The sequence below is a fragment of the Dicentrarchus labrax genome, unplaced genomic scaffold, assembly GCF_905237075.1.
Source record: "Dicentrarchus labrax unplaced genomic scaffold, dlabrax2021, whole genome shotgun sequence".
Lineage (NCBI taxonomy): Eukaryota > Metazoa > Chordata > Actinopteri > Moronidae > Dicentrarchus > Dicentrarchus labrax.
The window spans coordinates 27,844,211-27,870,356 of record NW_026136720.1 but is presented as its reverse complement, the minus strand read 5'-3'; the positions used below and the strand labels follow the sequence as shown (position 1 = coordinate 27,870,356).

The 26,146-nt window shown below is 42.6% G+C and overlaps 1 protein-coding gene across 2 annotated transcripts in view; it reads left to right on the top strand.

Moving 5' to 3' along the window:
• Positions 1–25,327, top strand: part of zfpm1 (zinc finger protein, FOG family member 1) — a 112,596-nt gene extending 87,269 nt beyond the window's left edge. For both annotated transcript variants that reach the window (XM_051383136.1, XM_051383137.1), the window contains 5 exons: positions 17,483–17,585; positions 18,092–18,343; positions 19,237–19,470; positions 19,634–19,876; positions 20,044–25,327. In XM_051383136.1, coding sequence (XP_051239096.1) covers positions 17,483–17,585; positions 18,092–18,343; positions 19,237–19,470; positions 19,634–19,876; positions 20,044–22,685 — 3,474 coding nt within the window. In that variant the 3' untranslated portion in view covers positions 22,686–25,327. The remainder of the gene's footprint in view (positions 1–17,482; positions 17,586–18,091; positions 18,344–19,236; positions 19,471–19,633; positions 19,877–20,043) is intronic.
• The last annotated feature ends 819 nt before the right edge of the window (positions 25,328–26,146 follow it).

Below are 26,146 nucleotides of genomic sequence, written 5' to 3'. Positions count from 1 at the left end.
GGTTTGCTTGTCTTATCTCTGGTTATTTTCAGGTTTGTTGACGCCAGGTGCCAAGTGTAGCTCAATACATTTTTGTCCCTGGTCCACATCTGGATTCAAAACAGTTCATATCTGATTCACAAAAAATCTACCCAGTTCGAATAAAGCCAGATGGAGTTTATAAATACACAAATTCAGGCCTTTCCCCATCAGTTCTCTCCTCTCCTCTCCTCTCCTCTCCTCTCCTCTCCTCTCCTCTCCTCTCCTCCCTGCCTTCCCCAGACTCCCGTTCCATCCTCTCCCCTCTTCTCCTCCTCTCTTCCTCTCCTCCTCTCCTCCCAGCCCTCCCCAGACGTCCGCCTGTCTTTTATCTCCACATGGCGCCATCCTCCTGGACAACAAACCCCAGTGATTGATTCCTGCTTGATAGGCTCTCATTTCTAAGATTTCGTTTATTATCAGTGAGGTTCTGAGTGTACAGATAGATGTGTGTGTGTGTGTGTGTGTGTGTGTGTGTGTGTGTGTGTGTGTGTGTGTGTGTGTGTGTGTGCGTGTGTGTGTGTGTGTGTGTGTGCGTGCGTGCGTGTGCGTGTGTGTGCGCACGTGCGCAGGAGCACTCACTTACTTACTCACTCACTCACACACACTCACCCATCACCTTTTGTTCTTCCCCTCCCTTCCGCTGCCCATACCATCCTATTCCTCCTCTAAAGTGAAAAGTCTGTTTCTGTTCTTTTGAGGGCTTTGCATTCATATGGAAAGCATCTCGTTCTGACTCTTAATACCCATTTTCTCTCTTATTCCTCCTTTTCTGCCCACCCCCCCTCCTCCTCGTCCTCCTCCTCCTATTTGTGGACTGAAGAAGTGAGGAGACGGACCCTCTGTATCTGCTGGAGATAGTGGCCGTAATCTCACATTCCTCCTGTGTTTCTCCCCCTGTCACTCCACATCCTCCCCCTCCTCTATCCATCCCTCCATTCCTCCCTGCCTCCCTCCCTTGCGGGTCAGCAGGGGTCAGGGCTATCCTCTTCAGTGTGTTGGAGAGGAGAAATCAGCTCATCCCCTGCTGCTCCACTAAAGCTGCCATCAAATTGTGTTTCTTCGATTGGTTTACAGAAGAGTTTTATTCCAAAAACACAGTGGATGTAAAGGATGAACTCATTTTTAAATGGCTTAAATAATAATATTCACTGTCAAAAAACGACTGTTTGGGTGCAGTAAAAGAGCAGGGTTTTTTCCATTTTCAACTGATTAGCAATGAAAAATCCACAGACATTCAACTTACAGAGATGGTTGGAATTGCTTGCAATTATTTCTGGGAGGTAAGAGTTATGAGTCATAGAAAATGTATTTAAAGAAAAATAAACTATCCGGTATTTGAGGCTTCTCTAAAAAGCGTTTGACATCACCATCTACTTCCTCAACCAAACAGTACAGCCTATCAATCATGCAGTTTCTTAGCACGCTCAAACTGTTACCATTAGTGTTGCCATAGATATTTTGTTTAGAAACAAACAATGGCCTCGAACACTATCATGATGTTGAATCGGCATGTCTCTGACTCTGCCTCAACAAACATCAGACATCATGCTGGATGTGTCACAAGTCTGTTGAACTGCACTGCATTTCATTGTACAAGTATGATGTTAGTAATGGAAAGGTTGTAATAGTTGAAGTGGCCCCTATGGGATGACAATACCAACAATGTCCCCCATCATTTAACATATAACACAGCCAAATCGACAAGGAAGTGCAGCAAAAACCAATGAGAGAAAATAAGATAGACAGACAGAAGGAGCACAAGGTGCTTATACTTTTGATCGAATTGAATGATGTTATATTAGTTTTTTAATTTGTGTTAAATTAAACGTTTTTTTTTTTTTACTTTTTTTTCAAGCAACTATAGTATAGAATAGAATAGAATAGAATGGAATAGAATATATATTTCCCCGTAGGGAAATTTGGACTTGGACAAAAAAACAAACATCAGTATCTCAGCAACATACAGCTTCCCATTGACAGTCTCCAGATGCTGATACCATACACACACCTTCTGACTACACTACCTGTTACAAGCATACATATAGCGTATGGTATATCAGTATAAAAGTGGAAAAATAAATGTATATAAGAGAATGTGTTTCTACTTTGAGTAGCCATTAGTATCTAATCCAAGTAGACCCATTTTTTCTTTGGCTTGACATGGGTCATCATTTGTCGATTCCCCTCTATCGTTCATCTCCCTGCTTTGGACATGCTTTCACATTCTGCTATTTGTGCATATTTCCCCCCACCAGTTCCTCCCAAGCTGTGTCTTCTTCGTCACCTCTATCTTACTTATACCACCTGTCTTCCTCAGTCCTCAGCCTCACTAGGCTCTATGATGCCCCCAGGCTTCACCCCCCTCCCCACTGGCCATCTCTGGGTTAGATTGGCATGGCCCATTCAGCAGTCCTGATCCTTCCAGCATCGCCATCTCTCTCTCAACTTCTCTCTCAACAAATTTCCTTCTTATTTGGCCCGGACAGATAAGATATCGTTTTAATACGAGGCCTACCCAGCAACACAACTACATCGAAAAGCACTTTTGGACTCAAGCAACGCACACACATGCACAAAAAGACACATCAAGTGCAATGACATTATTTGACCTGAAACAATATAGAAATATATGTCTTCAGGGTGTCGGTTCTGGGAAATCAGGGTGGAGCAGAGAGAGTGAGAGAGACAGGCAGATGAGATCCAGTCCTCGCTCTCCCTCCAACAGATCTCCTTCATTAGATTAGTGTCGTGTTAACTGGCCTGTGTCATATGGAAATCCTGCCATTTGCATCTCTTGAGAAAGAGGCGTAAAACCATTTATCTATTTAAATATATTCTGGCTGATAGGGCTGTTGGACTTTAGAACAGGGTATAATAATGTTTACTGATCAACTGATCAGCTGGGCTGCTGATTCCTCACAGTTTTTGGTTGAGTGAACAACCAGGTCCTCCTCGGCAAGCCTCCCATGGCAACCTAGGAGTGAGCATGCCACTGCTGCTATTCTGATTGGATCGCACATAACAAATCTGATATTATATCTCCTCTCCTTCTGATTGGATCCCGCTTTAATTAACTGATAGTGCAAGTGCATGTGATTGGACCGAAGTTGCCGGATTGTTGTGAAATTTCAGCTCAGATGAAGTGAAATCGAAAGAGTGACGATACTAAAGTGTACGCAAACCTAGAGTTTATTGCATCTGTTGCATCTTCCCAAAGGACAAATGTCCAAAATGAAGTTTCCACACTGTACCACAGGAGAAACTCCACTTACAACATTGTCCCTATTGTTTTCCCTCCTTCAGCAGCACCCAGCAGCTCACCCCACCCCAATCCTGTCTTTCGTGGAAAGGCAGCCTGAAGGCACGATCCTAGAAGGAGCAGAGTAGGGGAGTTCAAAGCGTTATCACGCGCCGAACGTCTTTTCATCATGTTTTAGAAACAAGCGTTCGCACTAATCCCCCAATAATCTCTCCAGGAGAACTGGGGCGATAAGGCGCGCCACCCACGGCTTTTCAAACACTTTTTGGGTAGTCTCTTCTCACTCTCTATCTCTCCTCCCCTCTACCTCCTCTACTCTCCTCTCCACTTTCTCCTTCCCTCACTCCCCTGGAAGGACGAGTGAAGGTGATCATCGTCTCCTCCTCATTCTCTCTCGAGCTGTTTTCTTTCTCCTTTTTTTGCGTTGACTCTGAGCTGGTTTGTTTACATCCTGATTCTGATCTTTATATTTTATCTGGACTCATCAACAGTGTTTCTCTGCCTCTCTGTTTCTCTCTCTCCTCCGCCCATCAAATTAGAATGTTAATTAAAATGGTGCTCCTTCAGAAGATGACAAATCAATGATTACGGTGAGTGTTGAGACACCTTCTGCGATGCCCCCCAGAAGAACATGACACATAGAGCGTTCTTTAAAAGGAACTAGAGAGCAAGAACAAGAGTTTCTACCTTTTAAAGACATAGTAAAATGAAAAAAAGTGTTCTTATACACCGTCACTGTCACATGTTTTTGAGTATTTGTAGTCTCTCTCCTACCTTCCTTTAAAATGTTAAAAGATATTTGCTAACTCACCCTGAGGCAAAGGGATTTGGGGAGGCCTAACCTCTCCCATCAAATCCAACCACACTTATCTTTGTCGTAGCTAGCAGAGCAATATCATGGACTGGAAATGTGTGTTTTAAAATCATTTTGCAGAAGTTCACATTGCCAAAAGTGCATGTTTACAATTAAATTCATTAATTCCTTGTCCCCGACCTTTTGTTTAAACAGCGTAGAGAAGAGGAGCCATGGGTGGAGGTGACAATAGCAGGTCCAAAGGGTAGTGAGTGGGTGCCATGCTGTACCCCATTGATTGCCATACACAGTGCTTCCTTTTGTGAAACATTTTTTTACACTTTTGACAAGTTTAAATATGGACATATGGAAGTTTTTGCATGCGCATAAGACCCTTCCCATATTATGTTAGTAACTAGGGTTGCACAATCCAAGTTTAATATGCAAATCTCAGTAGCTGCAATTTGTTTGATAAAGGTAAACTGTGACAAACAGCATTATAATGAAGTACTGTAGTTCTGAAGAGATACCCTGGCCTACAAATCTTGTTCTGCATATTTAAGAAAACATGATTGTTTGGTACAGACCCCAAAAAGTTCACATCATCATGATTTATTTTTTTTCACAGAACATTTTATTTGTAGAACAAAAATGATCATTCCCACTAATCGCAAATTATATCGCAATCGTAATGTCTGTTAAAATAATAGTAATATGATGTTTCCATATCTTGTTACCCCAGCCCTAATCCAGACCCTAACTCACATGTCGTCCAAAGTACGTCTAAAGGCAATATCAAAAAGGTGATCAGTGTTGTGGTATATACCATGGTGGGTTAACGATAGTTGGTTGATACGGTGAAAATAGATCAGTACACTCCATCATTCGAAAGAGATTAAAAAACTGAGTTCCCATGGGTTTAGGCTTCGCTGTGCCCCTGCTTATGATACAGTATCCAGGATTGTTTTAACTGTTGGAGGTTTTATAAAAAGGAAAATCCCATATGATAGGCCCTTCCATGAAAGACATTTTGACTTGTTACAGTAGTAAAAGCACAGGTGTAAATAACAAAATTATGCTGTAGTCCATGTAGCTGCTTCAGTTTCAGGGTCCTGGTATTGGGCATCCTGGCTCACTGTCACCATGTCTTGGCTCACTGGGACACTTGAATAGAACAGAAGCATTGTTACTAGTAACACCAGGGCTTTTCCTACTACAACAAGTTAAAATGTCTACTGTGAAAAAGGCCTGTTGCTTAGGGTTGTATTTGTAAGCTTGGTAGTGCGTCAGCAGTTACAGATGCCTGACTGAGTGAATGCAGAAGCGAGTGACCCAAAAAACGGTAGTGACCAGTCACAAACTGAAGCTTGACACCAATTTGTGTGTCGCCTGAAAGCGAATACTGATCAGTCGCTGGGACGTGAATGGTGCATTACAGCTGTATTGTGGTATCCAGCTTCAAATCAGTGGGGTTGTTAAAAGATTTGATTAAATGTTATGTTAATTTTCATATACTGTGCCACTTGAAAATAGATCACATTACAGAATGCTCTAACTGCCATCTCACTGCATCTTCAAGCATGGACTTAAAGTCTCTTCTGGCAGCATTTTTGGGCAAAACCCTTGTCAACCCTTGAGCGATAGACACATTTCCTCAAAATGTTGACCCTGTGCATCACAACCTTACAGAGAGCTAGCATCGATTGAATCAATGTGCTCCATAAAGGCTACTGTCATAGGAGCCTATCACCATGAGAAAGGGAGAGAGGAGGAATGATGGGAGAGAAAACCACCAAATAAGATAAAATACTGCCCAAAGAGAAAGGAGGGAAAGGTCCATCAACTGAAACAAAACACGGGAGACAAAAAGAAATATGAGAGAGGAAGGAACTGGAAGAGAGGTGAGGCAAACGTGGAAGAGGAGGGTTAAACGAGACGGAGGGAGGAGGTGTTCATCACTCAGTGGCAATGACTGGCTGGTATCTGCATCTCCCTGTCATCTGCACCGGCTTCAGCAGGGTGGAGGAGGAAGGAAAGAGGAGGAGGAGCAGGAGGAGGAGGTGTAAGAGAGGAGAAGAGGAGAGGGAAAACCTCTATCCTCTCTATCTCTGAGCCTCATCTCCGGCAGTTCAGGAGCCTGCTTTCCAAGAGTGCCTCATTTTCAAATCTCTTATCTCGGCCCCCGTTTTAAGTATCGCAGTTTTATATTTTTACATGTCATTTGCATGCAGCTCATCAAACCTGGCTCCCTATTTTTTTTTCTCCTTTTTTCTGCTTCTCGGAGGTGTGTGCCGATATGAGCACGCCTGCACAAGAGAATAAGCTTTTACTCCACTGCCGAGCCCTAGCCAAGTACTGTATTGACGATATTTGTACCTCGTGAGCAGAATATACTGTGTAAAAAGAGTATCTTTTGTCTCTTTTGAATGTTGGAGAAATGCTTTGCGTGAGTGCAACAGAGGTAAAGTGTGTGTTTGTATGAGAGAGGCGGATGAGAGTAGGTTTCTGATTTTTATCTGCCTTCCTTTTCTTCTTTGTATTTTTGGAGGATTCACACAGTGACCTCTTTGTTTGGGACAGTGAGTACAGCCCTCCAACCCCCTGGATCGGGAAAGAAACCATTTCCTGTAGCTGAGAGATAGAATGAGAGACAGAGAGAGAAAAGAGCGAGAGATAGGATGGGGAAGGAGGGGCAGGCAGACAGAGGGGTCGGAATGAGAGTTGGGGAGAGGAAGAGAATTGGAGATTAAGAGAGAAAGAAAGAGGTGTATAAAAGTAAGGAGGCGGTGCAGCAGAGACAGTGAAAGAGGAGAAAGGAGGAAGAGGGTGAATCGGATGATTGAATGAATGATTTTGTGAGAGGAGTGTATGAATGAACGATGGTTGAAAAGGTCAGGAGAGGAGCGTGGTGGCTTATTAAATTCCCAGCTAGAGGAGCACAAAATGTTTGAAGTGCTTAATGCAGGAGAGGATTTTTAGAGAAAAAATATATCTTTTTGGAACAAATGGATGTATCAAACTATGGCTGCTACTGGTATTCCTGTATCTGTCCAGACAGCTACTGTATGTTGCAACATTAATAAGGAAGGAACACAGTTCCTCAAAGTGCTTCCAATTGTTGTAAACATAATTTAAAAATCCAATTCAGTTTAGAATTATATACTCTGAGAAAGAAAATCAGAAAATCGTCACATTTGACAAGGTGGGACCAGCTTGGTGTTTTTGCTTGATATTGACTTAGTGATTCATTTTTGCCAACTAATTTACATTCAGTTGACTAGAAAGCCGACCGACACATTGGCATGGATGCTGATATAGGCCAATTTCAGCTCGTCAAAGCTTATCCAAATTATCATTTCCATTCTGCCCTCAAGTTATTATCAAACCCTACACTCTGCTCTTAGTGTAGAACAGTGGTTCTCAACCTTTTAGAGTCACGTCCACAACCATTTGGCAACCCCAAGAAATTACCCAGTGACGCCCCAGGTTGAGAACCACTGCTGTGGACGATTGGTGGCACATCACTCCAGGGACCCTGTGGTTGCTCATTCTTCTGTTTTGGCCCCACACTGAAGTCGGGAAAGGTACCCCCAAGGGGTAATTGGTTGTGCAGCAGTGTAACACAGAACACAGACACCCACTGATGCCTCATTTCCTTCAGAAAGGAAAGCACTGCAATGCTCTCTTAGTTGTTTGCTTGGGAAGGATACAGCCTCTGATTATCTATCTATCTCTTTTCCTATGACGTTTGAATGAGTATGAGTGAGTGTAATGTAATGCAATTTAAATATGCAGTATGTCAACCAGGAAGAGAAAAAGCAGAAGAGAAATACCAAGGATACAGTGTGTTTGAGGTAATTAAGTCTCCAATATTTATATCACCCAGTATCAGTAAGGCAAACTGTAATAGGGCTAGGTATATGACTCCATGCTTTTTTGGTACTGCTTGAACATACTGTATCTGTGGAGATACACAGTATTACATAGTATTGAAAACGATCAATTACTAAAAGCTGGCATTAAATGTCAGATTCTTCATGATTTGAAATTTGTCTTCTATTCTTAGGGTTTTAAATGGTAAATGGACCTGTACTTGTATAGCGCCTTTCTAGTCTTCTGACCACTCAAAGTGCTTTTACACTACGTGCCACATTCACTCAGTGATAGCAAAGAATCTAACATTCATACACATTCACACACCGATGCATGGCATCGGGAGCAATTTGCGGTTCAGTATCTTGCTCAAGGATGCTTCGACATGTGGCACCAGGAGCCGGGGATCGAACCCACAACCTTCCGATTAAGGAACGACCCGCTCTGCCTCTGAGCCACAGCCGCCCAAAGCCAAAGTTCATTTAGACAAAGTTGAACATTTTCAGATTTGAAAATAAAAACATCCTAAAACAAAGCAGCCCATCTTTACTGAATGAATGTAAATGAACACAAAATATTCTATTGACACTGTGGATCTATTTAGCCAATACCTGGTCCAAAGAAAAATAAACAGTTGTAACAATATAGAAAAGCCTGTTAAAATGCCTTTACAGCAAAAAGTAGGTAAAGATAAAGCATTTATGTGTAATATTGCTAAATTGGATAGACCAGGACTGTTTTGATAGAAAAAAACAAACAGTTGTATCAGTCCAACCATCTGCCTTAAGCCATGTATGTAAGCATGCACTAACATGGACTATTGACTGTTTTACATTTAATGAGCATGAGACTGTCGCGTTTGGTCCATTATGGAGCAGTGTAAACCACATTAGACAACGTGAAACAGTATGCACTATTGAGACATAGATGTGCTAGATCTACCAGTAGTGATTTGCATATACAAACATACTTATTCCCCAGTGGTAGCAGTAAAACTGTGGCAGTTGACAGCTGTACAGAGAAATCTTAATCTGTTCATCTGCAGGGTAGGGTGGTGGTGCAGAGAACCCCCCCCCCGCCAGTATATTTCTTTCTCTATTTCCTCCCCTTTAATTGAAGTGTATATAGCACAAGGCGATGTGAGATGGGGTTAGATGTTGGGGTTAGTTCAGGAAAAGTTCTCTGCTTCCCATCTGCATCGCCGCCATCATCATCATCATCATCATCCTCACCACTGTTTGGCTCCCCAGAGAGAGAGAGAGAGAGAGAGAAAGAGAGGGAGGGAGGGAGGGTGAGCGAGCGAGGAGCCATTCTGATACTGAACGAGGAATGGAGGAAGAAAATGAAGAAATGAAATCAGCCTGGCATCATTTGCATTCAAGTTTTATCGGTGTAGGAGGAGGGCGTTTTTGGGCCTGATAAGGAGAGGGCGTCGCAGGCTGCGCTGGAGGTGCGGGGGGGTTGGTGGAAAGAGAGGTGTGTGTGTGTGTGTGTGTGTGTGAGTGTGTGAATGTTTTATGTGAACTGACTTTGAAAAGGAGGTGGCTCTGGAGTTCAGTTGGTGTGTGTTTGCACTAACACACACATATGTGAATGTTACAGCAGCTATAGTGAGGACAGTGTGTGTGTGTGTGTGTGTGTGTGTGTGTGTGTGTGTGTGTGTGTGTGTGTGTGTGGGGGGGGGGGGGGGGGTGTGGGAGCGGGGGGTTAATATCAGACCAAATAATTAGATTCACTATCGTCTCGGCGGCAGCAGTGCGGGGATCAGGCAGATTAAAGCCGGGCTCGGGGCTGGTTAATATTCATGAGGGGACCGGGGTCCGGGCGAGGGGCTTAGACTGCGGCTCAAAGACTCTCCTCCGGCTGATGGGGCTTAAGGCAGCGCTCTCAACCAAGATGGAGCTCTGCCGGGGAGGCCTGACATCCGACTGATAGATGGAGGGCTGGGCGTGTAGTTAGAGTGACACAAGAGGAAGAGAGGGTGACGAGGTACGGCAAGGTGGGCTGGTGCTTGGTACACCTGCATCTAGGTGGATCTATATATCTTTATTTCATCTTGTTTTTATGAAATGCTGTGAACCTGTAAACGCTGAAGTCAAAAAGTCATCCCTTTCCTATCCCTTTTTTCCCTTCTGGTCCTCCCTCTTTCTTCCACTTCAAACTGTCACTGCTCACTTCATACCATCCTGACACTTGTAGTCTCCCAAGAGTGCTCGTCTTCTCCCTTGACTCTGTATGTAGAGATGAAGCACACATAATGCATGAATACATTTCCATATTTCAGCCGAAATATAGTCTCAGGTAACATCTGTGATGAAATAACAATATTGATCTACTTTTTATTCTTTATTTATCCAGTAAGAGCTGGATCACATGGATGGAAGACATTTTCACTGAGTTTGTCTGTTAAAGCAATCCATTGAAAGAGTTGGTAGTTTGGAAGGTTGTTACAAGATATCTTGCACGCTGTCAATCACCTGAACTTGTTGATCAAAGGTATGCAGGATTTCTTCACAGTCATTGTTATTGATCAGATGCATATATAGACTTTGAGGTGTGCAAAAACTCGACCTTGTTTTTCTGCAAAATATCTGAAAATGATACAAGGGCTGCACAATTAATCAAAATATTATCGCAATATGGCCAAGTGCAATATACAAATCCCATAAGCTGAATTTATTTGTTTGATAAAACTGCGAAAAACAGCATTATTATGAAGTACTGTAGTGCTGCAGAAGGGCCCTGGCCTACAAATATTGTTCTTCAGATCTGAAAAAAAATCATCATGATGTCAATAGTAGGGTTTTTTTTCAGTGAAATTAAAAATTTATGAAAATTGTGATGATTCCTCTAATCAGTACATCAGAGAGGATAAAGAAACACGTATACAGTTGCCAATACAGTACCCAACTTTCTATACCAATACCAAAATAACTTTTTTGATACCTTAGTTTTGGGAATATAAAATGTGTTAGCCACTTTTTTCCATTTACCAAAATAATGCCAAACTGCTCAGTGCATCTGTGTTAAATATACTATACGATACGACACAATACAAGTTTATTTGTAGTTTACACTGAAATTCACTTTGCATCCTTGGACTTCATCTAAATTAAATATAATGTATTCTAAAGTTTATAAAGTCTAATATTTAATGAAAAATATGTATAACCTAAAAATCTGACCAAACGCTGTCAACATTACCTTATATGCTATGTGCTATGGACACTTTTTGTTAGGTCCCAAAAAGTATCAAGGTGCAATACCCAGCCTTACCGTTTACAATTTTGCTGAAACTTTGTGGTCACAACCCAGTCAGTAAGGCCAGAGCAGGTGTTTTCTAGCTGCTGTCAAAGGAAAAATTATCTTTTTTTGTCATCACTGATGGGGGTGTGGCCAGACAGCCCCAGGAGTGGACACTATGTGCGTTTGTTTAGTTTTTTTTATTTATATAGTTAATTCATGTCATGTTTGTAGCTGCTCCAAAAACTTCTCGAAGCAGTGTATGTTGACTCTTTGTGGGTCCAGACACGTTCCTCGGGTGACTGTTGGCCATTTGAGTCAATGAGATCGGCGTCAGACCAAGAGAAGTGAAAAGGGTTTTGATACCATCCGGTGGCCTCTCCATTCTCCTTAACTCACCCCCACATCTCTGGCATCTGCATTCTCTACTGGCCTGGTTAATTACACACACACACACACGCCCACTCAAAGTGCGATCTGGCCCTGTGCCTCCCTGACTCTCATTATCTCATGGGAAGCTGTGTTGTGTGTGTAATTGTGGCTGTAAAGTGTGTAAAGTAGCATGTTTTCCTTGTTGCAGGTTGTCGTTAATAATGGATAATCTATGATTTCAATTGGTCTTTGATTATGTTGCGATTTAGTTCTGTGAGTTCAACCCTCAGCTGTTGATTTCTCTAGCCAGCAGCATTTGCAGTAGCAACAGTTGATCAGTATCTCCTTTAAGTCCAGCTTTCCAAGTGATGTCAGAGTTTTCACACATACATATAGGTATGTAGGTCTACATATAAGTACATGTATTGGCATGCTACTGTAGCTTCTGCAGTGTTTCCTGAATCAAAATGCATCTACAGGTGGGCTCCTGTAAATAAAAACCTTTTCCTTCTGTCCTTCAGGCTTCCTGTCTCCACATCTGATCCTGAGCTACATTTGGCTGGAGGGTCTCTCTTTTCTTGACACTGCTTTTTTAATGCGAGCACCAATATAGGATTAGAAAGTAAAATTAGATCTTAAAAATAGTTTGGAGCATTTCCTTTAGTTATTTTCAAGACGGAGGTATCTCTAGAAATATTTATTACATGTGACGTTGCACCGCAACTATGTCGTTGCATAACTGTGGATCAATAACTCCCCTAGATATGCTGTGTATTATGTTTCTTTTGTCCTACAGGACAGTAAAAATATCTGACTTAACCATTAATGAAGCGATGTTGACGTGGCTGTGGTCAGAGGAAAGACCATGAGGGAGAAGTGGACAACATTGACTTTTAATAAAAGTGTTATTAATTCTCAAGTAAGAAAAGATGGGAGAGTATCACACTCACAGTGAGTCATAAGTAATTACTTAATATTTTAGATCTTTGAAGAAACCAGCCTGTGTGTGAGTGTGTCTCATTTTCTTTCGCTTTGTATATATATGTGTGTGTGGGAGTGAGTGTTTTCCGCTTGCGCGCTACTGAGCTCTCCCCATTGCCCTATCATGGTGAATTCCAAAGCTGTGGCCGTGATGAATTAGTCTGAAACAAATTAGCAGTACTTACAGCTCAGACGGCTCCAGCATTGGGTTACAAATTAAAACAAAAGCAGCCATATCTCCACATCAGCGCTAGTTCCCCATGAAATCCAATACGCTCTGCCTCAATCTTCAACGTAGAACAGACTGAGAGGCTTCCTTCCTTCTGTCCCCCCTTCTCACTGTCTTCCCACAGACAATCCAAGTCCATCTTCTTCAGGTATTCTAAGACTGAACCCCGGCTGTATAGTACGATCTGTCAGATCTTACTGTGTTATATGGATCTACACCAGTGACATTTGGGTTTTGGCCCCATCTGAAGCAGGATGTCCGTGGGGTCTTAAAAAGCCTGAAGTCCAGTAATCTGAATGTTAGGCCTTAAAAAGTATTAATTATGATTTTGACAAATTATTTGAAAATGATTGGATTCATTAAAAGTAAATTCTCTTCTCTCTCATCTTTCAGTCTTTCTTTTAAATGTGTTCCCAGGAAAACATTTTATTGATCATGCTGTAACAAATACAAAACAAAACCAGCATGGAACCAATGCAGATTTTTCTTCATAACGTTAATACTTTTTGCCAGTATGCACGTAAAATAGTTTTAAAATTGCATTATTATGACTTTATAAAGTCTTAAATTCAACATGTTGAAACCCTGTAAAAGACTAAACAGATTTTTATGAAATTTAGTGGGACGTTTGAGGACAATACCATGCCAGGCTGTCATAAATAAATGTAAAAAGTAAATAAGAGATTGTTCTTAATGTCTTGCCTGGTAAAATTAAATCTACATAAAACAAAACAAAAAAACCCCAGTGTTTTTGCATGTTGTAGCCCACTTGTTCCTAACCTTTTTGGCTTGGGACCCTTTTATATCCAAGAAATGTGTAACCGCAACACCTCATCACACATTTTCCATGAGCTGTGAGCAGTGTTAGAGTTTTGAAATTGTTTTATTTGTTTGTAGAGTCCTGAAGAGGTCAAACAAAAGCTTTTAAAAGACTCAAGAAAGGACAGAAAAAATACCCAATTTTGTGGCGCAGTAATGTTTTTCCTTCTTTTTTTTTTCTTAGTTTGATGCCATATGGAATCACTCTGTGATCCCATTTATGACAAATCACATATACTTTAGAATGTAAGGTATTTGTGATTGGTAACCATAGATGTACAAAAGCACACCAAAAGAACACTGAACACAAAATTACATTACAAAGCAAGAACGGAAAAAGAAATTATTTAAGACGTGCTGGATTATTTACACAATATTATCATATGTGTATTGAATACCAATATTTCACTTTTCAATATCACAGTTATAGGCAATACCATTGTATCCAGACCCCCTAGGTAACCATTTTTTAAAAACAATGCTTGTAGGTAGTTTGGTTTCCACCATTCTTGGCAGCCATTAGTTTCCATTCAATTCATTATAAAAACATCAATAATGATAATACAACTTTAACAAAAAAACTGCATGACTCCACGAATAGATTTTCATTATGTACAGAAGTGAATGGGAAACCAATGGCTCTCTCCAAAAATCTAAACCAGTACTGTATGTTCTAATGAGGTACTGCAGTCAGACAACACAGCACATACTTCCATTTCTGCACCTGCATCAAATGCAGATACAGATGAAACATTTCCAAACACTTTGTATTAATAAAATGAATATAGAAGGTTGTGTGTCTTCTCTGTGTGCATTGTCATGAAGGGCATTTAGGGAAGAATTGACTGGGAGGGGAACCAGGTTTTTGGCAGTATATTACAGATGGAAAGAATAGAGGTCAGATACATGTGCAATGAGAATACTCATCAGTGTGGGTAATCGTTTTTTTTGGCCAAATGCATGAAATGTGCCAGTTTGTGTGAAACACACTTCCTGGTCTGGGCTCTGGCTGGCTTTCCACTACATCATACTGTCCACTACCTAGTTTACCTCGCAGAAAGCCAGCAATAGATTGCATTATCACACACTTGGAGGTTCATTTCCACACTAATCAGCCTGTCTTTAAAAGCAGCATTAATAACACAAAGGAAAAATAATCACTGTCACTGGGAATTAGGAGTGATGACAAAGTACTGATTTAGCTAGGCTCCCATTGCTGATTTTTGTTTATTTATTGTTTCACATATTAGCTTAGTTGAAGCCAGAGCCAGAACTTAAAAAATGTACAATTAAGACAATATCAGGAATAAATGACACTTTGGGGCAAGAAAATGCTTTGGATTTAAAACATAAAAAGTCATAATATACAGCACCAGGGGAGCCTTGGTATTAAGAGTGCAAAAGAAAAAAAAAAACCTTAAAACACACAAACAGCATGCATCATCATGTCAATATTGACCTTTATTGACAACAACTGCTCCGTCAGTCTGGTGTGAGAGCTCCAGCCCCAGTGCCGAGGGAATGCTGCCTCCTGGTGGACAATTACCTACACTGCACCAAAAACTGACAACATACAATACAGTGCTGCCCTCACAGTGGGCACACATACCATATCATTTTTAGGCGATAGAGGGAAGAAGCTCTTCCTTTTTCACCCTTATCTCGACAAACCTACAGTACATGATGTACCACTTTGATAGATGTTGTCCTCTTTACAGTCGTCGCCGTTAAAAGCTGGTAAAAATTTACTTTTCTTACCAGTTTTTATCTGTAGGGCAGGCAGGTGGAACCTTAACCCCAGCAGTGTTGGCATTTGCAGTGCATCTGTTAAAAATAATGAACGTCGGGCTTGTATACTGACAGAATGTGAATCCAGCATGAGTTTACGTGCAGTATGTCCCCCTGCAGAACCCAGACATCACACCAGTTCACTGAGAAACTGAGAAACTGTGCTAATTAAGAGATTATTGGACGACTTGATGTCTAATGGTGTTTGCGGACCGTGATAAGACATTTAAAGTTGACATTTAACGCAATTTTGTGGTAAAGACCATTTGCTATGGGGCAACAGTGGCAGAGTGTGTGCTACTGGAAATAAGTGTGTGTGTGTGTGTGTGTGTGTGTGTGTGTGTGTGTGTGTGTGTGTGTGTGTGTGTGTGTGTGTGTGTGTGTGTGTGTCATGGAGACATGGGATAAGCCAGTGTCCTGGGAGTGATTGTCAGAGGGAATGCTCCTGGAGCCTCATATGAACAAAGACAAGATTGTACTCAGGATACACAGGTGTGTGTGTGTGTGTGTGTGTGTGTGTGTGTGTGTGTGTGTGTGTGTGTGTGGTGTGTTTTATGTGTTCTTTCTCCCTCCCTCCCCGTCTCTCTTTCTTTTTTTCTCTCTCTTTTTCTCTCAGTCTCTCTCTCTCTCTCTCTCTCTCTCTCTCTCTCTCTCTCTCTACCTCCACACACACAGACACTGGATGTTGTCTCCCCACTCTTTGTCCATTGTATCCACTGTGGATCTTATTATGGCAGCCTGTCTGAATAGCAGCCTGTCGACTTCATCAGATCTTCTTTCTCTCCCTTTCCTTCTCTCACTCTCTCCTGGGGTCTCTCTTCCTCTTTTATTCCTCCTCTCCTCTTTTCTTCTCTCTCCTTCCTTTATTTTCTATGCAGCTTTGTTCAGCCCGTGCTCCCCTAATTTCCTCATTTCCTTCTCGGGCTGTAATCATCCGCTGCGCACTGGTCTTCTTTTTATAAACGGGTGTTTACCGCTGGCCACACACTGGACAGTACCGTGTGACTGTGTGTTCCCGATTGACAGCAATTAATGCTTGGGTTTTTTGTGATTATCTCATGGTCTACATACTATAAAGCAACCCAGTTAAAGAACCGAATAAACACTTGAACGTGACAATGGCATGTTTTTTAAGCACGTCTCTTATTTGATTTGATTTGTTTCCTTTTGAAACACTGTATGTAGAGCTTTCACAAACTGCTAGTATGAAGTTGCATGAACATGTATGTATCATCAAGGTAGAAAAAAGGTCTTTAATTGCATTCATAATGGTCTTAAAGGGTCTTAAACTTAACCTGTTGAAATCTGCAGAAACCTTGTATTTCATATCAATAAATAGTGCAAATGTTGAGTTTGTTGAAAAAACAAAACTAAATCAAACTTGTTATTCTTCAATTGAGCCGTAGACCTTTAAAGCTGCAGTAGGCAACTTTTATAAAAAATTACTTTGTGTTTTTTAGTTATCTTTCACTATATCCTGACAGAAGTACATGAGACAGCTCCTCCTAATGCTCCTAATGGCATGTACAAGAAGTTGTTTTCGTGCAGGCCTGGTGCATTCTTGTAAATACCATTAGGAGCACTAAAGGCCCGGACACACCAACCCGATTATCGGCCGTCAGATGTTGTCAGACAGTCGGGCAAGGTCGGTGACTCGAGTCGGTTCGGTGTGTCCCGTGCCGTCGTCAGTCGGCGTCGGCGTCCATTTTGGCCGATTCGACATGTAGAATCGGCCAGTGGCCGTCCGCCTCAATGACCAATCTGATTGGTGGAGTGCTAGCCCTTGACTAGCGAATCAGTGAGTGCACGAGAAAACCGGAAGTGACGATGGTAAACATACTACACCAACGCCAGTATCTTGTTATTATTAGCCACCGTATTTTCTGTTCAGCGAGTAATGACAATAACAATCCTTCTTGACTACTATCAACACTCTCTGATGAAAACAATGACTGACGACAGCATGCTCTGTGTTTTAGGTCTGGAGTGATCTGTCATTTACGGTTTTCATTTTTTTTGGGCAACAACACAAATTAGTGGACAGACCAATGAAAAGTTTCGGTTCATTCCTCATCTCTCTCATTGTGTGTGTGTTTGTGTGCAGAACTCCAGGTTGACTCTGGTGTGTGAAGATCCAGACTGTTGGATTAGTCTGCTCCCTCTGACCTCTGACGCCTCAGCTGCCAACTGCACCATCTACGGCCAAGGTGAGTTTTTCTATGTGACAACATGAAATTAATAATAAATAAATTACACAAAATAAATAAAACAAAGTTTAAAAAAAAGTTTTGTTAACAAAGACAACAACTTACAATGAAAGGTCAGTAGAAGAATAAAATAAATAAAAATGAATAAATAAATGAGGAATACATTCACAAACATCAGAGCTCAGCACACATTCCTCACAGTGGGTTAGTCATTTTGGCATAACTTCACACTTCTAGTGCCTCTTCAATGTCACTTTTCCCAAACACCTCCCAAATGTTGTGAATTTCTCAAGATCCAAACTTGATGTTTTTTAACCTGTAGCCAAGAGAGGGGCAACTAACATTCTTCCAGCACATAGCAATCAAGCAAAGACATAGGTCAACCATTTTTCTTTCAGGATTTAGAGGAATTGGAGAGATGGTAATTTGGGAAATATTTTGAGGTGACAATTTTATTTTTTACCTGTTCTGTTTCCTAGTCGTGACATGAGCCTGTCTGTTTTCAGGTGAGGAATTGTTCTGTAAGGTGACCAGAGAGCTTGTGTCTGGTGAAAGGCTCTTGGCTTCCCTGTTGCCTCCTCCGGACTCCTCCTCCTCCTCCCCGTCGGCCCAGCTCTCTCCTCCGCTCAGCCTCGTCACTCAGAAACAACCTGTGGTAAAGGAGGAGCCGCTGTACCCTGCGGCGCTGCACTCAGACATCCAGCTCCTCCCACAGCAAGCTGGCATGGCCGCCATCTTGGCTACAGCCGTTGTCAATAGTGAGTGTTGTATTTAAGACATTAAAATATATATGTTTTTATTTATTGACAGTATAGCTGCTCTGTTGTTTTTTTTACAATAGAGTATATGTTAAATACAGTGTATAAGTAGGTTCTAATCTGGTTAAGCAAGTTATTGATTAGAATCAGATAGATTGGAATTGAAATAATCTATATCGACAACATGGTATCAAAGGTACAAGAAACACCATAAGTATAGTAGAAATGCATAAAATATCATCTCTTAAGAATATTATTCAAAATGTAAAAATAAAATATGAGCTATATGTCCTATGAGGTATTACATCCAATACAGTATGCCCTTCTAATCTTTTATGCTTTACATTTTTGTCTTGCTATTCTCAGCACAGCGATATGCCTGCAGGCCTTTATAATCTACTGTGATTTATCATTTGTCTCAAAGTTATAATGTTCTCTTTGGCCACAAGATGACACTGCAGCTCTTTAACAACATTTTGTTCAGCGGCACAGTATTTTCCCTCCTGCCACTGCTATTCCTTAAAGTTTTCTATTGACCATGTGCTCTGCTGATGTCTGTGACCAAAGCCCAAACACACACCTACACTTGCTGAGACCACTGGTAATCATCTGAGATGATTACACATTCCTAGATCTGGTAACACTGATGCAAATAATTAGAGGTTGTCAAAAATAATAAGACGTATGATAATTATTGTTCTCATAACCTGTGTCCTGTTGCCGTGGATACTCATAGCATTGGGTATGGTGGTGTGTGTGTGTGTGTGTGTGTGTGTGTGTGTGTGTGTGTGTGTTTGATCAATCTATTAGAGCCATAGATTGACTCTAGAAAAATGTTTTCTATGTGTCTGTTTAGTCAACTAACTCTAAATGTATGTTCTGCTGGCTATCAGAGGACATTTTCCCTTGCAAGGACTGTGGGATCTGGTATCGCAGTGAGAGGAACCTGCAGGCACACCTTATGTACTACTGCGCCAGCCGTCAGAAGCAGCCGGCTGCAGCCTCATCCCCCCCACAAGACAAACCCAAGGAGTCCTACCCCAATGAACGCATCTGCCCCTTTCCACAGTGCAACAAGAGCTGCCCCAGTGCCAGCTCACTGGAGATCCACATGCGCACACACAGTGGTGAGAACGACATTTATGTCAAACAGACAAATGGTCAAAACATTGAGGCCTAACTTACTGCATACTTGACCAGTGTGTCTTCATCTACAGTTTCGGTAGGTTATCTGGTAGATGAGCTCACTTTTTGTCCTTCTAACTTATGTCCCTCTCTGTCCTTCTACAGGTGAGCGTCCATTTGTCTGCCTCATCTGTCTGTCAGCCTTCACCACTAAAGCAAACTGTGAGCGCCACCTGAAGGTCCACACCGACACACTGAACGGGGTGTGTCATGGCTGTGGCTTTGTCTCCACCACTAGGGACATCCTCTACAGCCATCTGGTCACCAGCCACATGGTTTGCCAGCCTGGATCTCGCAGTGAAGTCTACTCCCCAGGGCCAGGCCTTCCCAAGCTGCCTCTGTCCACTGGTAAGTCATACCATCGTTGTGACAACTGATTTTCAATATCGGGCTTTAGGATTCAACTCGAGATTTTACAACTTTAATCTGGACCAGACACATTGGTCTGAATCTTGCCCTTCTAAATCCAGCTAAAGCTACTGTTACAGTTCACTAATCTTGACTCTCTTCATCAGGTCTCAGTCCAGGAGATTCTGGTGTGGTGCTGAAGTGTCAAGTGTGTGGCCACAACTCTGACTCCCCTGCCCAGCTTCAGCAGCATGTACGAACCCACCTAGAGGTCAGGGTCCCAGCCGAAAGGAGCCCCACCCCTCGCCAAAGTACCCCATCATCAGTTGACCACCCCCAGGTCCAGCTGTCCCCCGATGAGAGGGAACCGCTAGCTTGTGTCCCCAAGCCAGACTCATCCAGCCCGGGCGCAAACGGTGGCTCAGCAACGCCTCGAGACTATAGTCCTCCTAATGCCCCAGCCATTGACCTAAAAATAAAAGAGGAGCCTCATTCAGATACTGAAACAGAAGAGCAACAAATGGAGATTAAGGAGGATGGAGAGGAGGAGGAGGTTGGTGGAGAGGAGGGTGATCAAGAAGCAAGAAAAAAGGCGATGGAAGAGCAGGTTGCCACCTCCTGTCAGACATCAAACTCTCCAAAGAGTCCAGCTACCACAACTGTAAAGGCAGAACCAACTAGTCCCACCCCTGGTTCTAGCCCTGCCCATGTGGGTGGTACAGGGTCAGTTCTCCCAGGAGGAGCAATGTTCTTGCCTCAGTACATGTTTAACCCAGAGGCAGCCATTTTGCCTCAGGCTTCGGAGATACTGGCTAAAATGTCAGAGATGGTCCACAGCCGTCTGAAACAGGGCCAGACAGTTCCTCAGAACAACCCAGCGGCCTTCTTCCCATCTGGACCGACTCCACCTACAGCCACAGCCACTCCTCCTCACAAAGGAGCCACCTGCTTTGAGTGTGATATCACCTTCAACAACATTAACAACTTCTATGCACATAAGAGGCTGTACTGCTCCAGTAGGCACCACGGAGAAGGTGCAACCTCAGCTTCAGGCCCTGGATCAACAAGGGATGCACCCCCAGCCACGGTGCCTTCTAGTGGGGCACATGGCTCGACCGCATCTCCTCAGGGTGGAGCAGCAAGTAGAGCAGCCTCTGCTTCTCCTTCTGACTCTGACCCTCCTGCAGGAAGTGGAGCACCAGAATCTAGAAAGGTGGTGGAAGTGAAGACAGAAACCCCTGTGGGGAGAGAGGGAATATCTTCCTCTTCTGAAGGGGAAGGTGGAGGCGGAAGTGTGGGTGGAGGAGGTAGAGTAAGCGAAGGCAGCCAAAGTCCTGCTAGTGGTTCTGCAGAAGATCTAGAAGACGATCCCAACAGAACCTTTTGCGAGGCCTGCAACATCCGCTTCAGTCGCCATGACAACTATACTGTTCACAAACGCTTCTATTGTGCGTCCCGCCATGACCCATCCAATCACCGATCCATACACATGACCAAGGCAACCACCACAGCAGCCTTCCTTCCCCAGCCCATCCGTACACGCAAGAGGAAGAAGATGTATGAGATTCACATGGCCAGAACTGAAGCCTTAGCTAACGCTGCTGCTGCTGCTGCCGCTGCTGCCACTGCTGCTGCTGCCTCTGCCCCGTCTCCCTCTGTTCTGGGCTTGGCAGTAAAGCAAGAAGTTTCTCCCAGTGCGGCAGGCAGCTCCAGCCCTGAAGGAGATGGCCCGATTGACCTGAGCAAGAGGCCACGTCTGAGAGAGGTTCCACGTCACAGCAGTAGCAGTATTCTCCCTGCCCTGCCTCTTAGTGACTACCACAAGTGTACCGCCTGCAGTATAAGCTTCAACAGCATTGAGAACTACCTGGCTCATAAAACGTACTATTGCCCTGCCACCACCCTCCAGCCCCACACCTTGGAGCAGCTTCATAGGCTCAAGAGATCGGCCTCTACCTCTCCCAAAAGCAGGCCTCAGCAGGAGCGCCCAGATCTTCTGCACCCTATGGAGGCTAAAGCTCTCCCTGCCGAGTGGGTTGCCCAGGCTCAAGGCACATCATCTAGTCCTCACCCCTCTGCCTTACCTGCCTCCAACACCACATCTCCGCCCCATACGACCACCACACTTGCAGCCACCCCAGGAGCTGGAGCCAAAGGTGTAGGCACCAGTTCCCCTCAGGTGATCTGCCCATACTGCCCTAACAGGCTCATCACCTGTGACCTGATGGAGCACTTCAAGACTACCCACGGCCTGGTTGTAACCATTCAGCCACCCCAGGAGGCCCTACCCCAGCCAGGCAGTGCAGTCAGCCGCAGCCCCAGCCTTAGTCCCGGGGATGGAGCTACTGCAACCACTTCCACCACCCCAACCAGCCAGCCCAGACTGGTCCCCCGCGTGCACAGAGACAGCATCAATGGGCAGGCAAGGAGTGGTACAACTTCTCCTGTCTCCCCAATGGTAAACGGCAGCCCTTCAGCTGGGGATGGATCACCTTTGGCCAGCTCACCTCTGCCTGTGTCTCCCCCAAGGGCTCCCTCTCTAACTTTGTCACCTGTGCCTGAGGTCCTGAGAGAGACGGTGGGGTCATCCCATCTTCCAAACAAGGCCACCCCAACCACGGCCTGCCATCCTGTCCCCACACCCCAGCCTGCCCCCATCACTGGCCCTAAAACCACAGTGATCTCCCCTGTCCAGAACGGTAACTCCCGCTTCTGTCGGCTGTGCAACATCAAGTTCAGCAGCCTCTCCACATTCATAGCTCATAAGAAATACTACTGCTCTTCCCACAGTGCAGAACACGTCAAGTGAGCCAAGCAATTCTCCTCTTCCTCCCCCCTACCCTTCCTTTATCTTTATTCTGAGTGGAGGCTTTCCTTCCCTAAGTTCCAAGAAGCTCAGATGTCCCTCCTCCTCTGCCAGTCCTCCTACATGGGTGCCAAAATGGCACTCAGCTGGCATGATCATGAATGACAATGAATGACTGTTACTCACCTGGCAGGGCCTGATGCCCACTGCTCCAGAGCAGAATTTGCAGGTGGTGTTACTAACATATATTAACTGATATTCCTCCTCCTATGGGTCAAAGTTTGTAGTACACTAAGAGCTGAGACGGATTCTACCTGCACACACTGGTGTGCCCTCGTCCCATTGATCACTCTGTCTTAGTACCCCAGTCCCCAATTCAACATTTACCACTCCCAGGCCTCACAGTATGTTGCATTATGGGACGTTAAAAAGATCTATGTAAACAACCACTTTTCTGTCTCTCTGTTGAACTGAGTTTATAATGGCAGTAATTAGATTCTGATTCAGGCATTTCGGACTGATGATGATTCAGTAATGATGATGCTGATTATGATGAATCTTCGGTCTTTTCCTGAGCTCTTAATGTTCCAGACCTAAACGGAGGAATCATTTATCTTGTGTGGAAAAGACTTGATCATTGTTAATGTTTTTATTTGTGCATAGTGTATGATGTCTGAAAAAAAGAATTCTATAATGCTTTTGGTTTCAACACTGGCTCTTTTTTTGCTTTCTAGAGAAGCAAAAGCGTTTTTAGCTGAAAAAGAAATATGCGGTATCACAATGTTACTAATTACTGAAGGATAATATTTCAAAATGGACAGTTTTTCTTTTCTTTCATACACACAATTTTTTATTTTCTCTTTAAAATGCAAGGGAGAAAAAAAAAGTGAAATATTTATCTTCTATCTTTTAGTCCTCACTGATTTCATGTCAACAGAAAACTACCTACCTGGTGTCTGAGAGTATTTGTATTTTTTATTTGTATATTTTTCATACTGTTGGAAGGAACTATTTGGATCTGGGTGTGTTGAAGTGTATTTTCTAAGTGTAGATATGTAATATCTTCTCACAGTAATCACTGGGATCACACTGAACTTTATTATCATGTTAGCATTTGGTGTTCTGTTTATGTAGTCTTTAATTGATGGTGAGGTCTGAAAACCAGCGCTGTGTTTATTTTTATCCCCTCTCGTACCTTGCTACACGATAAGATCAGAACAGCTTCCTCACTTACAGTTTTTCACATCAGAAGGTTGAAGAGAGCACTTCTGATAACGTTTATACTTTAGTGAGAATGATGTAGCCTCCCAGAATTTAGGTTATACAAAATTCAAATGTATCTTTAGTTAACCAGCCTCCACACCATGAAAAGTCTGACCTTTAAGAGTATACAGCTTTACATTCTTTGTTGCAAACGGCCGTTTCAGACGTATACTGAGGGATACATAAAACACATCGATGTCTAATACTCATATTAAAAGATGGTATTTTTCTTTTTAATGGCTGTGTTTCTGTCCGGCAGTGAAGGTATAGCAGGGAATGGTCCCGTCTTAGCGTAACACCTCACACAATAGAGTAAGCACATGTATAATAACCACTTATTGTGGACCTTTGTGTGTGAGAGAGAGGCTGCACTCTTCCTCTCTCACTTTATTGCTCTCACACTCATGCACACATACTCACACGCAGTTTACACCACACGTTCCCATGCTGCTGTTGCAGTTGCAATACATATTCATTTGAACTGTGAAATCCTTTTTTTCCCAATATTGACGCACACCTCCCCATATAAGACTCATCTTACATCATTTAAGGCCCAGACATCATTTTGAATTGAAGCTGCCTTTAGCCAATATTGCAACCAGATGCTGAATGGATTGAACTCTTGTCAGTACACAAGAGACCAATCCTCAATTTTTGATGAAATGCTAATATGTCTAACTGTAAAGCTACAAACACAGGACAGGTCTGGACCTTTGTTTATTCAGTAGTAGCATTAAAACACCTACACATACATACATATACCCCATTTGTCTCTTCCCAACTGGAAACCAAATGTAAAAGTGAAGGATTTTTTTTCTTATTTTTTTTTACATAATTCAAAATTACTGGTTGATTTTCTGCTCTGCTGTAGTGCAGCACTGTACCAGACACATCTTACTACTAAGTGTTTACAATTGTGCTGGTCTATCTCTCTCACTTCCTGAAGGTAGATGGAAGAAGCAGAAGAAAGTCACAGAGTCAACTAGTCACAAATTGAGGAACTGAGTGCTGGAAAATCATCCTTTAAACCTACCCCCATTTAATTGCACTGTGTTGTATAAAAATGTGCTGAATGTTTTAGTTTTAGGGACATTTTTTGTAATGTATTTATGTTATGCAGAACTTTTCCCCGTCCAAAATGCGTCATCGTTCTACCTTGAAGGACTTTCTGAAAGATTTTAACCCTTGCAGAAAACTCTTCTTTTTTTTTTCTTAGTGGCAAACATGTTTTCTTAATGATTCCTCTGATGTCCAGTCCGTAATGGAGAAAATCACAACGAATGTCAAAACTTTTATTTCCATATTTTTAATTTCATTTCAGTTCCACTACACTCTTGTCCAAACTATGCATGGGAAATAAAAAAAGTTCTGAGAGACACTGACGATGAGTGTGACTTCACTTCTTTGAATTGCATGTTTTTCGTGTTCATGCCCACGCACAACTCATGTCATGAACCTGAGTGGGAGTCCTTGACTTTCGGAGGTGTCTAATTCGCGTTAGTTTGTGTGTAGTCACTCATAAATCACTTCCTTTCATAAGAAAGTTTCAAGTGTGCTGTTTTTGTTTGATACTGGCTTGTGAAGAAAGGCTGAATGAATCATCAGCTTTCCTTTTAAAATAATGTGAATGAGTAATAGAACCTGTCACAAAAAATAGCTTTTTGTGCCCAATCAGCACTCCAAGGCTGCTCCAATCAATGGCAAAGTGCACCCACAAAAACACTGCTACCTTTAGCTTGCATGCAGACAAAATGAATTGATTGATGTTTCCAACTGTCTTTCCTGGAACTGTGTTTAGACCTTCAATTATGGGATATGCATTAATGTATCCCTGTTGTGTTCTTGAAGCAGTTTCAGCTAATATTCAACATGTTAGAAGTGTCATGTTAGCATCAATGATACACAATATCCATTTTGGTACATTATATGCTATAATAACCATAAACAAATTAAACCACTTGTGAGAATGTGGGCAAATCTTCATTCATTTTACACAACGGAAGATTTCCTGGAATGCTTTAAAGCATTGAAGGATGAGGCACAATGGGACATTGTTATCTACTAGTATTATACTTTAACACAACTTGAAGACTTGAAGTACTTTAATAAATTGCTTTTGAAAACTTTTGATATACCAATGAACTAATAACCTGACATAAATCATTAGCTAGCTAATTAGCTATAAGATTTAACTAGCTAGC